This window comes from Lepidochelys olivacea (assembly GCF_965140295.1).
Source record: "Lepidochelys olivacea isolate rLepOli2 genome assembly, chromosome: 14".
Classification (NCBI taxonomy): Eukaryota; Metazoa; Chordata; order Testudines; family Cheloniidae; genus Lepidochelys; species Lepidochelys olivacea.
In genome coordinates this window covers 3680-20756 of record NC_140424.1, presented here as the reverse complement: position 1 = coordinate 20756, position 17077 = coordinate 3680, and the positions used below count along the sequence as shown (strand labels likewise).

Here is a 17077-nt window from a genome sequence, read left to right as displayed (position 1 = left end):
AGTGCAGACATACCCAAAGAAGTGTGTCTTGGACTTGGGGAGAAGTTATTTCTAGAAAGGAAATCTACTAAGTTAATTTTCAGTTCTCTGAGGGTATGTACTAAAAACATGCAGCTGGACCACATCAGCTGACTTGGGCTTATGGGGCTGGGCTAAAGGGCTGTTTAACTGCAGTGCAGATGTTTGGGCTCAGGCTAGAGCCCAGGCTCTAAGGCCCTGAGAGGTGGGAGAGTCCCAGGGCATAGGCTACAGCTTGAGCCCAAACATCTACACTGCAATTATACAGCCCCTTAGGCCTAGACCTATGAGCCCAAGTCAGCTGGTATGTGCCAGCCATGGGTGTCTAAATGCAGTGTAGACATACCGTGAGTGCCCATAGGGGACTTACACTACAGGAAAATAAGTTGTACAGCTTTCTCTGTTGAAAATAAGGTCAGCTCAATTATATTCTGTGTATTCATCATAAAATACACAGTCATAAACTCATTAATTTACATACTAAAAGTCAAATCTTTCTCATCTGCTGAGGTCCCATCCTGCAAGAGCAGCCTGAAGAGATCTTAATCTACACCTAGAGCAGCTGTTGATGACTGGGGGAAGTGGCCAGTCACAGAAGGGAATGGGGTGGATTGATTTAAATCAAGACTACTTAAATACATGATTTAAATCACCAAGTGGAAAGCCTCAGTTTAAATAATTGATTGCAATCAAGTTTCCTTTAGGTACCTAATTTTCTAAAGAAAGGTGCATTCTTATTGGTTGATATAACCACTAAAACGTGTTTATTTACAACTCAATCACCCATTTAAACTATATTTGGTACATATTTTTGCTACCAAAGAAGGTACACTTATGTACATTTATTTAAGCAATTATATATTTTAATATTTTCAGATTCTTATTAATTGTATATTTTAGTATGTTAGAAAATGATAAATGATATATTGCTTATTTACTAGATAATTAAGTTTTTGCACATGATTTGTGTCAAGATGCATTAGTATAAGAGGAATTTAAACAAGCAAAAGAACATATACAGTTTCTTGTTATTAAACAAAACAAGACCTTAATACAGTATGTGACCTACTGTGCCATATTTATAAAGCTTAACCTCAAAAGTTATGTGGAAAAAAATCTACTCTTTAATTATATAAAAAAGATTTTGATAGAGGCTCATGGATTCAGCCCATTTTTTTATTTAAATGTTTTAAGATAAATTTAGGCCCTAACATATTTTATAATAAATTCAGATTTAATTTTGAACAGTTTTATTTTTAAAAAGAAACTATAATTTAAACAAAATTCGAAAATCCATCAATTTTTTTTTTCAAAATCATCATCAATTTTTATTCATGTTATAAAGGAAATAATCAAGTGATACATTTTCTATTTTGGATCATGATCTTTCCCTCAACTTGAGACATTTCAGATGTAGCAAGGATGAGAGTAATTAACCACTGGAATCACATCATGGGTTGTGGTGGATTCTCTATCACTGACAATTTTTAAAACAACACTGGATGTTCGTCTAAAAGATATGCTCTAGAAATTATTTTGGGGAAGTTCTATGGGCTGTTACACAAGAGGTCAGATTAGATAACGACAATGGTTTCTTTTGGCCCTGGAATTTATTAATATGACTAAGTCTATTACTTTGGATAAGTGTGCCACTGTGAGATCCACCCAGACGTGGCCTAGCTCCCTAAATACAATTGGAACACTCCTTAGTTCTGTGACTATTCTAAATTGCCTTCTTTAACTAGTCTACTTTTGTGTTCAGTATCCAGTTTATGCCCTAAGGGTGGCATGGTAACTTTCCATTTAGGAGGGCATCTATATTGCTTCGGCATTTACACCTGAACTTGAAAATTTATGTATGCTACCGTTGTGTTGTCTGATCAAACCAAGACATAATCCTGTAAGTCTAGGAGAACCAGCCTGATCTCTTATCTCTCAGAAGTAGTTGTTCTAGAACTGGTCTCTGAACCCCTTCACATTTCCTATGTATTGCAATGACCCAATCATGCTCCCCTGTCCTGAACGGCTGGCACCCATAAACAAAATTTCAGGTCCTGGATTGTGATCCTACCATCATATAAAATTACTGGGGAAGTGGTAAATAATGAAGACAGGTCACTGATTCAGAGGGATCTAGATTGCCTGGTAAACTAACTACAAGCAAACAAATATGCATTTTAACATGGGTAAATGTAAATGTACAAAGGAAGGACGAATGGAGGCCATATTTACAGGATGGGGGACACTGCCCTAGGAAGCTGTGGCTCAGAAAAAAATGTTGGGATTGTGGTGGATAATCAGCTGGAACATGAGCTTCCAGTGTCAAGCTGTGGCCAAAAGAGTTATTGCAATCCTGGGATGCATAAACGGGGGAATTTTGAGTAGGAGTAGGGAGATTATGTTACCTCTGTATTTGGCACTGGTGTGACTGCTGCTGCAATACTGCGTCCAGTTCTGGTGCCCATAATTCAAGAAGCATGTTGGTAAATTGGAGAGGGTTCAGAGAAGAGCCACAAGTATGATTAAAGGATTAGAAAACATGCCTTATGACAGACTCAAGGAGTTCAATTTATTTAGTTTAAAGAAAAGGTTAAGGGGTGACTTGATTACGATCTGTAAGTACTTACATGGAGAACAAATATTTAATAATGGGCTCTTCAATCTACCAGAGAAAGGTATAACATGACCAATGGCTGGAAGCTGAAGCTAAATAAATTCAAACGGGAAATGAGGCATACATTTTTAACAGTGAGAGTAATTAACCATCAAACCGTACCAAGGGTTGTGGTAGATTCTGCATCATTAACAATGTTTAAATCAGAACTGAATTTTTCCTAAAAGATATGTTCTAGGAATTATTTGGGGGCAAATTCTATGGACTGTGCTATACAGGAGATCAGACGAGATGATCACATTGATTGCTTCTGGCCTTAGAAGCTATGAATCACCTGGGGTTCCTATTTCTACTAAGTAACTGACTAAGTAAATCTGGCTGGTGTCTTCACTTTCACAGTGACATCTCAGGCTGGGAATGGTCAAAAGTCTCTAAGAGGAATCGCTGAAGCACTCATGTGCAGTCAGGCCTATAGAGTACACACTCTACATACATGAGACCAAAACACCACAGAACTGTAGATACACCTCTGAGAGCAGCATCTGAAGCTTGTTGAACCTTCTTTCCTGTTTCAGAAAGACTCTGGCTTTCCAAGTTTCTATCTTGCCCCTTAGGCAGAAGGTTTTCTGTGAGGGGTTCAGCGATCTTCTGTGTTTATTGAGAACCCATGTGCAGGAAGCATGGAGAAGATTTTCTGAGGTTAACTCCTGAAAGGTTCCTTGGGATTATGCTGATAAAATGCCACTGTTTGAACAGTTGTGTAAGTGAGCTCAGGTATAACTGAACTTAGCTTGGCTATTGTAACTATCAATAAAAGATCTGCAGGGGTGGGCACGGGAAACAGATCTGAAGGCAATGTTTTGTATTGCTAGTAAAGGTTCCTACAGTTGAAGCAGAGAAACTCCCAGGTCCACTGATCTCATCTCTTGAAGAGACTGAACAGAGTGGAAACTAGAATTTCTATTCTGAGTTTAATCTTCTTTATTAATTTGTTCAGATTCTTAAGGTCGAGGACAGCTAGGACTCCTCCAAATCTTTCTTACTATGAAAAAACTGCAAGGAGAGCCCTTCTTGTGGACAGACTCCAGTAACCCTAGTTCCAGGAGGTACAAGATCTCTTTTAGAATGGTTTGGCTTTTAGAATGGTTTCTCTTTTCCCTCAAGCCTGGAAAGGAGACGAAGGGATGTGGAGGAGTCTGGAGCTCCCGAGAGTATCCATATTGCACTCTCATAACCAATGTTGAGAAGTCAGTTAGAACTGCGTATCTAAAAAGGGAGATATCTTGCCACCTAGGCCTATCTCTGAGTAAATGCTGACTCAGTTGCAGTCAGACTGATTACTTTAAGAATTGACTGGACCTGTTTCTTGATCTGAGTTTCTCCCTGGTGTTCTCTAACTAGGTTTTATCCCTAGAATGAGTCCCGTCTTTGGCACTATTTGTGTGGGTAGGAACAAAAGGAACTTCTCTGTTATGTGGTCTTCTAATCCATCTCCATCCATCCATCTTGTTTCTTGACTTTAGCAAAGCTTTTGACACGGTCTCCCACAGTATTCTTGTCAGCAAGTTAAGGAAGTATGGGCTGGATGAATGCACTATAAGGTGGGTAGAAAGCTGGCTAGATTGTCGGGCTCAACGGGTAGTGATCAATGGCTCCATATCTAGTTGGCAGCCGGTATCAAGTGGAGTACCCCAAGGGTCGGTCCTGGGGCCGGTTTTGTTCAATATCTTCATAAATGATCTGGAGGATGGTGTGGATTGCACTCTCAGCAAATTTGCGGATGATACTAAACTGGGAGGAGTGGTAGATACACTGGAGGGGAGAGATAGGATACAGAAGGACCTAGACAAATTGGAGGATTGGGCCAAAAGAAATCTGATGAGGTTCAATAAGGATAAGTGCAGGGTCCTGCACTTAGGACGGAAGAACCCAATGCACAGCTACAGACTAGGGACCGAATGGCTAGGCAGCAGTTCTGCGGAAAAGGACCTAGGGGTGACAGTGGACGAGAAGCTGGATATGAGTCAGCAGTGTGCCCTTGTTGCCAAGAAGGCCAATGGCATTTTGGGATGTAGAAGTAGGGGCATAGCGAGCAGATCGAGGGACGTGATCGTTCCCCTCTATTCGACATTAGTGAGGCCTCATCTGGAGTACTGTGTCCAGTTTTGGGCCCCACACTTCAAGAAGGATGTGGATAAATTGGAGAGAGTCCAGCGAAGGGCAACAAAAATGATTAGGGGACTGGAACACATGAGTTATGAGGAGAGGCTGAGGGAGCTGGGATTGTTTAGCCTGCAGAAGAGAAGAATGAGGGGGGATTTGATAGCTGCTTTCAACTACCTGAAAGGGGGTTCCAAAGAGGATGGCTCTAGACTGTTCTCAATGGTAGCAGATGACAGAACAAGGAGTAATGGTCTCAAGTTGCAGTGGGGGAGATTTAGGTTGGATATTAGGAAAAACTTTTTCACTAAGAGGGTGGTGAAACACGTGAATGCGTTACCTAGGGAGGTGGTAGAATCTCCTTCCTTAGAGGTTTTTAAGGTCAGGCTTGACAAAGCCCTGGCTGGGATGATTTAACTGGGAATTGGTCCTGCTTCGAGCAGGGGGTTGGACTAGATGACCTTCTGGGGTCCCTTCCAACCCTGATATTCTATGATTCTATGATCTCGGACTTCACTTGAATGGAGAGTGTACGCTTTGGCTTGCCTATATTCTCAATACTACAGTAGAGTGCCAGTTTTCCTATAGGTAAGGTCAAGAGTTCCATTTTGTTTAAATATTGACGCTTCTAAGTGCTTAAAAATCCATATGGTTACTTGGACTGCCTTGAAATTTGGAGTCCCTCATGGGGTGTGGGACAGGGTTGGTGATCCAAATTTGGGGTCATCTGACATGGAGGTGTGACTGCACCCCATATTTGTCCTAGTAATATTATTATAATATAGTTATGGCATAATTATGATGCATTTTGTACAAGATAAGTCATGTGAGGTGTCATTGGAAAAGTTATGATTTGCTGAATATGATTATCCTATTTGTATGCATGCCTCATTTTTGTATCTGAAGTTATAAATACTATGTATCTGTACTTCAAATATAATTACACATAAGTTACACCCACTACACTAGATGCTTTCAGTCTACATAGCTGGTTTGGTTGGGCCTATTTAGGGCAATGAGCCATTAGGGAAAACAGCAGACCTTATGAGAAGCTTATATCCCACCTGGTGAGCCTTCCTGAGAAGGCTACAGATAGCCTGTAAGTATTGGCTGCTGTGACGCTACAAGGACATGTGACCAGGCCACTGGAAGCCATCTTGGGATGTCAGTATTTTTCCACAAACCAGTCTGGGAACCAGGTTTTGAAACAAAGGGCTCCCACCATATGCTAAAGCTATATAAGGCAGGGAGTGACATCATCCATGGTTCTTCACTCCCCACACAAGCTGACTCCTGGAAACACCTCTGGAACGAAGACTGAACTGGGGGAAGTGCTGGACCAGGGTGGATTTGGTTTAAACCAAATTGGTTTAAATCATGATTTAAATCACTAGTCAGGAAGACTCTATTTAATCCTGGATTTCTACATAAAAGTACATTATTGTTGGTTGTTATAACCTTAATACGTCTTCTTCCCACTAAGAGATAGATGTAGGTTTCATTTTTAGAAGGTACACACTATACATTTTTAAAGTGATTTATTTTGAAAACTTTTCAGATTAGTTTTACAGCTATATCAGAAAATGAATGACTGTTTGGTTATTTCATTTACCAAAGGTAATTGAAGCAGATAGTTCACCTCCCAATGACTTCATAAATATCTACAATTCAAACAGGTTAATCATTAATATTTGGAGGATTTTCTCACCATGCTGTATTAGGAGGAGAACATCACCAGACAGACATTTAAATTGTTTTATTTAACTATTTCTCACCTCTATATAGTATTTATTTATTTTAAAATATTTTTGCCATTAACAAGCATATTATCTCTGGAGACACAAATCCACAGTTTGAAAACTACAAAACTAAGCATTTCTGATGGTATCTTCTAGACTGAGCACTGAGTCCCATTGGGTAGATAAGAAAGATTTGACCTAAATAATCTATACAGAAGCCCCCGGAACCCCATAAGATTGGGTCCCTAATCCATGAACTATTGGAACTCATTTACAAAGCTTTTCTTAAGCATTACATGAATATATTGTCTCATACCATAGAATTAGAATTTATAATCTCAATTGCATGATGAGATATCTTTGAGCTATAATGTACCTTAATTAAAACTATCTTTAGACAGGTTTTTTTCCTCAAAAAGCATTTTATCAAAAAATCCGATTTTTTTTTTTTTTTTAATTTTTAAATAATTGATTTTTATCCACCCTGTGCTGGACCCAGGGTGAAGGGATTTCTAGCCTGTCTATGAAACACCTGGGGATTCCAAGCTGCAAAGCAAGTGTAGCTTGTGCCTTAATCTACAAGTCTCAAAACGTAATAGCAAAATTTATTTTAAGTACATCAGAAGCAGGAACCCTGCTAAACAACCAGTGCGGCCACTGGACGATCGAGGAGCTAAAGGAGCACTCAAGGACGGTAAGGCCGTTGTGGAGAAACTAAATGAATTATTTGCATCGGTCTTCACAGCTAAGGATGTGAGGGAGATTCCCAAACCTGAGCCATTCTTTTTAGATGACAGATCTGAGAAACTGTCCCAAACTGAGGTATCATTAGAAGAGGTTTTGGAACAAACTGATAAATTAAACAGCAATAAGTCACCAGGACCAGATGGTATTCACCCAAGAGTTCTGAAGGAACTCAAATGTGAAATTGCAGATCTACTAACTATGATATATAATCTTTTAAATCAGCTTCTGTACCAGATGACGGGAGGATAGCTAGTGTGATGCCAATTTTTAAAAAGGACTCCAGAGGCGATCCCGGCAATTACAGGCCTGTAAGCCTGACTTCAGTACCAGGCAAACTGGTTGAAACTACAATAAAGAACAATATTGTCACACATATAGATGAACATAATTTGTTGAGGAAGAGTCAACATTGTTTTAGTAAAGGGAAATCATGCCTCACCAATCTATAGAATTCTTTGAGGGGGTCAACAAGCATGTGGATCAAGGGAATCCATTGGATATAATGTACTTAGATGTTCAGAAAGCCTTTGACAAGGTCCCTCACCACAGGCTCTTACGCAAAGTAAGCTGCCACAGGATAAGGGGGGAGGTGCTCTCGTGGACTTGTAACTGGTTAAAAGATAGGAAACAAAAGGTAGGTATAAATTGTCAGTTTTCAGAATGGAGAGAGGTAAATAGTGGTGTCCCTTAGGGTCTGTTCTGGGACCAGTCCTATTCAACATATTCATAAATGATCTGGAAAAAGGGGTAAACAGTGAGGTGGCAAAATTTTCAGATGTTACAAAAATACTGAAGATAGTTAAAACCCAGGCAGACTGCGAAGAGCTACAAAAGGATCTCTCAAAACTGGGTGACTGGGCAACAATCTGGCAGATGAAATTTAATGTTGATAAATGCAAAGTAATGCATATTGGAAAGCATAATCCCAGCTATACATATGAAATGATGGGGTCTAAATTAGCTGTTACCACTCAAGAAAGATCTCTGAGTCACTGTGGATAGTTTTCTGAAAACATCTACTCAATGCGCAGCGGCAGTCAAAAAAGCAAACAGAATGCTGAGAATAATTACGAAAGGCACAGAAAATAGGACAGAAAATATCATGTTGTCTCTATATAAATCCATAGTATGCCCACATCTTGAATACTGTGCGTAGATGTGGTTGTCCTGTCTCAAAAAAAGATATATTGGAATTGGAAAAGGTTCAGAAAAGGGTAACAAAAATTATTAGGGCTATGGAACAGCTGTATGAGGAGAGATTAATGAGACTGGGACTTTTCAGCTTGGAATAGAGACGGCTAAGGGGAGAAATGATTGAGGTCTATAAAATCATGACTGGTGTAGAGAAAGTAGATAAGGAAGTGTTGTTTACTGCTTCTCATGACACAAGAACTAGTGGTCACCAAATGAAATTAATAGACAGCAGGTTTAAAACAAAAGTATTTCTTCACACAATGCACAGTCGACCTATGGAACTCCTTGCCAGACGATGTTGTGAAGGCCAAGACCATAACAGGGTTCAAAAAAGAACTAGATAAATTCATGGAGGATAGGTCCATCAGTGGCTATTAGCCAGGATGGGCAGGAATGCTGTCCCTAGCCTCTGTTTGCCAGAAGCTAGGAATGAGCAACAGGGGATGGATCACTTGATTACCTGTTCTGTTCATTCCCTCTGGGACACCTGGCACTGGCCACTGTCAGAAGATAGGATACGGGGCTAGATGGACCTTTGGTCCGACCCAGTAGGGCCATTCTTATGTTCTTAAGTCTGCCTGTACCATCAGTTACGGTTACAATCTGCTATTTATATCCAATCTATTTAGTATATTAATCTTACTTAGCATTTTTTGTTCATTTGCCAGGTAATCTGCTTTGATCTATTTGCTATCACTTAAAATCTATCTTTTGTAGTTAATAACTTGTTTTTGTTTTAATATAAACCAGTGAGCTTTGATTGGAGTGCTTGGGGAAAATCTCTGCTTGGTTACCACAAGTGTGCATTGTTCTCCCCACATTGAGGGAGAGGTGGACCAGGTATTAAACCCATATACCGGCCAGATTTGACCAGGGCAAGATGGTACTGCTCTGGAGTACTGGGCTGGGAAGCTGGGGGTTAGAAAGCCTGAGTGTAACTGCAGCTGGGTATGTCCCTACCTGTGTGAATGCTGGTGAAAGTGCAGGCTGGAGGGCTTTGCAGCTTGTCACAGCAGTACAGTATGAGAAAGCACCCAGGCTTGTGGGTCAGGGTGCTCAGTGGTACCCCAGTTCTAGGGGGCACCCCTGGGGAAACCCATCACAGGGGTTCCTGAGATATACCCCCCAAAACAACTTTGCTTAAGATTGACAGATTTTACCAACTTTTCTGCAAAGCCATGGTTTGATCATTGGCCAAATGAACTCAATCACTCAACATTTATCCCAGCTACTGCATGACAACCACTAACTCTTTAAGGAAGAAACATTGAAAACAGTATTCAAAAAAAGATTTTGGCTCTGCAGATAGGCACGAGCCTAATGCTCAAATGCCAAATGGATTATGCTGCACAGAAGCAGACAGATTTCCCAAGAGAACTGTGAGCCAGCCATGGTTCTGGACCCGCACAGTTTAAGGGGACATTTTACAGTCATTGAAATTGAGCAACATTCTGGCACTAAGAATAGGGCTCTATGTTTGTCATGGAAGTCACGTACTCCATGACTTCCTGCGACCTCTGTGACGACTTCTGTAGTGGCCTGTGTGGCTGGGTTAGGGTTAGCCAGGCAGCACCCTCCCCTAAGATTCAATCAGGGGTATTTATGATGATTTTTTGAGTCTTGCCCATGACCTGTCCATGACTTTTACTAAAAATACCCATAATTAAATTGTAGCCTTAACTATGAGTTCAAATCTGAACCTCTGAAGAAATCTGAAGGGGGAAAAAAGTTGGCATGTTGCTACAATTTGACTGTCTAAGGGTTTTTGTTTTGGAAAAATTTAATCAGAGTACAGCAGAAAATTCAGAAGGTGCTAAAACTATTTTTTAAAAGAAAATAAATTACACAAATGAACGCCTCCTGGGAAGGAGGGGAAATTAGGGAGTGAAGACATAGGGAGGGGTTTGGGGCTACAGTGAGTGGAGGGGGATAAATGAAAATGTGTGGTGGGGGTCAGGGGGAGTGGGAGGGGAGACACACTAAAAGGGGTTTCATGGAGGTGGGTGGAAGGGATCGGGGTAGAGGGCACCTGTTAGCCTATATTCTTCCTTCCTGTGGGTGTGCTGGGGTCTGGGGGTCACCTGTCACTCTGGAGTTGGAGTGAGGGATGAGAAGAGGCCTGCTGGGAGCATGCATGAAGCATACAGTGCCAAGACCTGGGTAAGGAGCTAAGAATGTGCACGCTTGATGCATATAATTGGTTTTAAAGAAATAGCACTGGGTGTGGGATGAGAGCACTCAGATGAATGGTGCAGTTCACACATCTGAATTATTGTTTCAATTGTAATTGTGTCCACAGGGTGTTCCCATTCATCTGAGAACATCTCATTGAGATGAATGGGCCACTCATTGGGGGGAGGGATAGCTCAGTGGTTTGAGCTTTGGCCTGCTAAACCCAGGGTTGTGAGTTTAATCCTTGAGGGGGCCATTTAGGGATCTGGGGCAAAAATTGGGGATTGGTCCTGCTTTGAGCAGGGGGTTGGACTAGATGACTTCCAGAGGTCCCTTCCAACCCTGATATTCTATGATTCTATAAGCACTCCATACCTCCTCAGAGCCTCCTATGTTTTCAGGATTAACCTTTGCTGGGAATCTGGATATAGCAAAGCAGATGTTGATAATTAATTTCATACAATATTACAGCAGAACATGACTTCTGCTACAGTTGAGATTAAACAGAAAAGTCTTCTGAAAGGATGATTCTTCTTAGTGCTCAAAATCTATATGCTTGCTCAGATTGGCCTGAAATTTGCTATCGCTCATGGTACAATGGGGTAATGTTAGCAATCAAAATTTGAGCAAGGGGGTTCCTGCGATATAGCCCTCCTCCATTTTACCAACTTTTTTTGTGCACACTTTTCTTCTAAAGTGCTAATGACTTAATGGGGACAGGAAGTGAAAGGTGACCTGGAAATGGGGGATGGGAGGACTATATGTTGTGGGAGAAGTGAGGGCAGGAGAGAAATACCAGTCTTCTCTCACACGCTTAAAGTTAGTGCTCCCCTGCCCAGAGACACCCCCTCCCCCCCCCAACAGATCTGTATGCCCAGTGCCCCTCCAGCTAAACTCTCCCACAGACCCCTATGCCCAGCACCTCCCACCCAGAGACTTCCACAGAGTGGGAGTGCAGGGCCAGCAGCCAGGACCCCGGGTGCAGGGAGTCAGGAGTGGAGCCCCAAGTAAAGCCTGGGGGTGCTGTAGCATCCCCCCCACACTTAGTTCCCAGGCCTATGCTGCCCAGCACCCCGCACAAACCCCTCACTGCCTAGAGACCTCCGCCCCCCAAGACCCACTGCCACGCACCATGCCCCGCTGCTGAACTCACCAGGCCCACTGTTGGCAATAGTGCTCCAGCAGGGCTGGGCTGCCTAATGCCCTCTCCCCCTCAGCTGGCCCCGCATCCTGCTAGCCCAGAGTGGCAAATTTTGAATAGTTTTTAGCACACAGCTGGGCTGCAGCTGTGTGGTAATCGGGTGGCCCGCAGGATGAGAACCACTGTATCAGAGAAAAGAAAAGGAGTACTTGTGGCATCTTAGAGACTAACAAATTTATTTGAGCATAAGCTCTTGTGAGCTCCCATCCTGTACCATACCACCACAGCTGCAATCAGTAAAAGCATTCCAGATGGAGATCACTCAGTTTGAAAGAGAGGACTGGTGGTGAAGCATTCTCTGTTAGGGATCATCACCTCTAGAAATAGCCTTCTTTCTTACCCTAGTCAGAAACAGTCCTGGTCTGCTAACCTTCAGGGCATGCCACATGAATATATTTCCATCAGCTGCTGCAAAGGATAGGATTTGATGGGGATGAGATCCATGTGGAGACAGTGTTTTGTACGGGATCGAGTTCTGCTGGATATGATGTTAAGCTGCTATTTAATATTTCTCCTCATAACTTGTATAAAGAGCACCTAAGAGCCTTGTATAGGCACTCTTTGTATAAACCCAAATAAACTATTACCTTAAAGACAGACAATAAATGAGACAGTATAAAAAAACCTCAACTTCAGTTTTTGAAAGAGTGAAAAGTGAGTGTTACATTATAAGGCCTTATTTTACTTAATAAAAACAAAGGCAGGTGATGTTTTTAACCCATACAATTCTGCATTCCTATTTCCCTGTTCCCTCATTTTAAATCTAGATACTTTTCAATGTTTATATCCATCAGTGAAAATGTTTGGTTTTATTCTGTCCTATTTAGATGTAAGAATTAAATGATACATGGTTATACTCTAGAGCAGTGTTTCCCAAGTGGTGGAGTGTGACTGCTGACAGTGATCAGGGAATTGCAAGGCATTTTATTACAATTCTAAAGAAAAGAAAGTTTCCAGAATAATTTTGGGGTGGCCTTCATGGTTTGTGGTCAAACGTAGCAGTAGTATAGATTTTAAAATTTTATTTTTAATAGTAAATGTAATGGGGTTGTGAACATTTGACTTAGAATAAGGAGTTGCCAAACTGACAAACACCATGCACAAGTCTGAAACACAGTGCGCCAAGTTTTGTCATCATTTATACTGGTTTGACTCCAAAGACTGGTCTAGCGAATTAAACTTTAGAACAGCTATCTATTTTAAATTTGTTATTCTTCTCTAGCTGTATACTGTACATTCTTGGGACTATTTAAAATACCATCTGAGAATCCATTCTACTTTTTTTTCCCTTTTCCTTTCAAGGGGGCAATTTCAAAAGATTTAGGCATATTAAACTCTTAGTTCTTTTTAAATTCCCACTTCAAACTGTTTTATTTCAGATAGTGCTTTGGATTTTGAAATTCTGCCTGCAAGTCCCACACAGCCAGCTTGATGTGATTCTAAACACCTACAGTTTGAAGGATGAGGCAGAGAATCTGAAAGCACAAAGTCACTGAGGAAGAACTGCTGACTCCTGTCTAAAAAGTGTCATTTGAGAGGGCCCTAACCTCCCAGCACATCCTATATTTGTAGTGAAGGAGGATAAGTCAGGGAAATAAATCAAAATCCCAATCTAAAATTTGGGTGGATTCTTAAAATCTACAGAGTGAATATTAAAAGCCATTATTGGTTAGACAGTGAAATAGGTTTTAAATAATTTTAAAAGTTGTTTTGACTAAGTTATGCCCTATTCATACTGGCTTCACAATTGTGAGAAGAAACTAGTTTTAAAAAAATGAACAAGGAGTACTTGTGGCACCTTAGAGACTAACAAATTTATTTGGGCATAAATTTTTGTGGGTTAAAACCTACTTCATCGGATGCATGCAGTGGAAAATACAGTAGGAAGATATATATACACACAGAGAATATGAAAAAATGGGTGTTGCCATACCATCTATAACAAAACTGATCAAATAAGGTGGGCTACTATCAGCAGGAGAAAAAAAATTTTTGTAGTGATAATCAGGATGGCCCATTTCAAACAGTTGACAAGAAGGTGTGAGTAACAGTAGGGGGAAAATTAGCATGGTGAAATAGTTTTTACTTTGTGTAATGACCCATCCACTCCCAGTCTTTATTCAAGCCTAATTTAATGGTGTCCAGTTTGCAAATTAATTCCAATTCTGCAGTTTCTCGGAGTCTGTTTTTGAAGTTTTTTTGTTGGAGTATTGCGACTTCTAGGTCTGTAATTGAGTGACCAGGGAGGTTGAAGTGTTCTTGACATCTGATTTGTGTCCATTTATTTTTTTGCATAGAGAATGTCTGGTTTGGCCAATGTACATGGCAGAAGGGGCATTGCCAGCACATGATGGCATATATCACACTGGTAGATGTGCAGGTGAACGAGCCTCTGATAGTGTGGCTGATGTGATTAGGTCCTATGTTATTTTCCCAACATGGAGGAAAGACAGTGTAGACTCAGCTCATATTTGTTTCTATTTCAACATTTAGACAAACAATACCTATTCTAGGCTCTAGACACCCTACCAGGTAGCTGAATGCACACACATAATAAAACTAAGAATTGTTATTCACAAAAACATCACATGACAGCTCCTGGGGGGAGGGTGGGGACAGATTCTCTCCCCCCACCCCAAAAAGTCTACATAATTAGCCTCATTCCTTCAAACTGAAACTCTCCCCAGATGTCTGCCAAAACATGATGTTTGTTAGCAGCATGCCCTAACAGTGAACTCAAACTAGTTGGTTGTTCTGAACCAAAAGAAGGGGTCACTCTCATGCAGGATATTCTGCAAACAACTCTCTCCAAGGGATTGTCCAGGATAGCAAATACAGGACTAATACTTCACTTGTTCAGCTCCACCAGCAGAAGCTCTAGTGTAGATAGGGATGACAAGCACTGGCTTGCTCTCTTGCCTCTACCATCACCCCCAGAGATGGAACTGCAACAGTGGACAATTACAGGTCTGAATATACTATGGGAACTCCAACTCAAATGCCTCTGCTGATCTTAGCTATGGCAGTATTGCATGGTGAGAGGCAGAGAGTGGCGATCAATGCATCTGCGGTCAATTTAGTGGGTCTTCACAGATCACTCTCCCATTGACTCCTGTACTCCACTGGATCGAGAGCATCTCCCGTCAACATCGCATAGTGTGGACCCCGCAGTAAGTAGATCTAAGCTATGATGATTTGAGTTACACTATTCACTCAAATTGCGTATCTTAGATTGAATTTCCCCTGTAGTGTAGACAAGGCCTTAGGTAGGCAGGCCCCGCAAAACCAGCATCTTAAAGTCCACCCAGAAACCCATAGGTAGCCAGTGCAGATTCTGGAGCACTGGTATTACATGTGCGTAGCAACATATACCACCATCCTCAGCCTTCTAAATGAATACATTAATAGACCCATAGAATCCTGATCTCTGTCTATATATACTGCAGACCTTCAGCTAGAAACATGGAGATTTCATTTCACGTGTTCTATTCAAGGATAATCAATATTCACTGCCTGTGAACAAGTGATTTTAGTTTAGAAGTTAGTTCTGACGAACAGCTGTCCACTGCAATAAGAAATATTGTAGTGTAGAAAAGTAAATTAATTTGTGTACAGATACAGCTGATACACACACAAATCAGTGATATTCTTTTTAACCTAGGTGGCTACAGTTTCCCAGCAGTGGTTGCAGGGAAGTAAGTTTTTCTGGCTCATCTTTGGAAGGCTATTCCAATTTTTGAAAGCAGACATCTGTGGTAACATGCTACACATAGAATTTGAAAACAAATCCCATATGTAGCATGTTTGCACAGGTGTCTGCTTATCGAAATTGGAATAGCCTTCCAAAGATAAAAATCCAGAGACCTTTTTTTCAGAACACATTAAAAATGTGTTTAAAAAGATGCAATTTCTCAAGTCTGCTTATGATTTAAATTATTAATAAAATCTAGAGGCCCAAGTCAGAACTAAGGAACCACCGTGATAGGTACTGTGTGAACACAGAGGAAGAGACAATCCCTGCCCTGAAGAACTTAAGACAAGACTGGGTAAGTAAGATACACAAGGCATGAAAAGTCACAGAGGCCCACTACATTATAATGGTTTTTAAAGGGTTTGATTTTTTTTGCCAAGACCTAATTATCATTAGTTGGCTAATTTCTTATAGGCCAATCAGAAATGTAGACAAAATCACAGCAATTTCATCAACTCTATAGCAATTATCATGATATCTATTTCAAGTCACTTGACGCAGTCCTCAAATGGTAAGTCAGTATCCTTATCCCGTTTTAGAGATGGGAAGACAGTGGAACAGAGTATGAAAACAGCTTGCCCAATGTCACAGAGGGAGTAAATCAGCAAAAAATGAGCACAGAATCCAGGAGACCTGGCTGTCAGCCCTGTCTAAATTAGAACGTGATGCTTCAATGCGAATTTAGTCCGTCCTCCGTATGTGGCAACAAGAAGCTTCCTGAGATTTGGGGGCATTTCTTTGGCAGCTGAACAGCTCGGGCGGCACCGGAGGATAAACGGACTCTCACCCCACCCCCTGCTCCCTATCCCAGCCCGGGAGAACACAGTGAGACTCTTCCAAGAGCCCTCACCCCTCGCGATAGGCCCGTGAGCCCCAAGGCAGCTGCCCAAGCAGCGCAGAGACAGAACCCTGCAGGACAAGGCTCCACGTCCACGTCTTACCTAGGTAAATATCCCCGAAAGAACCGCTCCCGATCTTCCGGCCCAGCCGGTATCGGTTCCCGACTCTCAGCTCCATGGCAGCGGCCCAGTTCGGCTGCTTTGCCCCCGCAAGTCGGCTTCACGGATGCCAATTCAGAGCCCGGCAACTGCTGTGACCATTGCAGCCCCCAGTCCTGCCGCTCGAAACCAGTGAGAGGAGCGGGCGGCGCCGCTCCCCGTCGGATGGACGCGGATTCCCCAGAGTCACGGATCTCCTCAGCGTCTCCGGGCCTGAGCCGCCATAACTGTGTGACCTCACTTCCCTAGCAACGGGAGAGGGAGGAGAGGGGTGGGGCTCACTTGGTTGAAGGGCGGGGCCTCGGGTGGTTTCTGTGGGGGAGCGTGGACCGGAATCAGCCCCCTCATCGGAGCCCGGACCGCAGCCCCATCTCTGAACAACGTAGGCCCCCAACCCCAGCCTCATGGCTAACATACAGGAAGCGTCAGCCTGGCTACAGAAACTGTAAAAACCAGGTGGATCCTCTGCCAGTCAAAGGCTCC

At 42.0% G+C, this 17077-nt stretch overlaps 1 protein-coding gene across 3 annotated transcripts in view; it reads right to left on the bottom strand.

Annotated features, from left to right (window-relative positions):
• The window catches only part of CSNK1D (casein kinase 1 delta), a 69199-nt gene extending 52360 nt beyond the window's left edge, over positions 1-16839 (bottom strand). For all 3 annotated transcript variants that reach the window (XM_084648170.1, XM_084648169.1, XM_084648171.1), the window contains exon 1: positions 16538-16839. In XM_084648170.1, coding sequence (XP_084504296.1) covers positions 16538-16613 — 76 coding nt within the window. In that variant the 5' untranslated portion in view covers positions 16614-16839. The remainder of the gene's footprint in view (positions 1-16537) is intronic.
• Between the last annotated feature and the right edge of the window lie 238 nt (positions 16840-17077).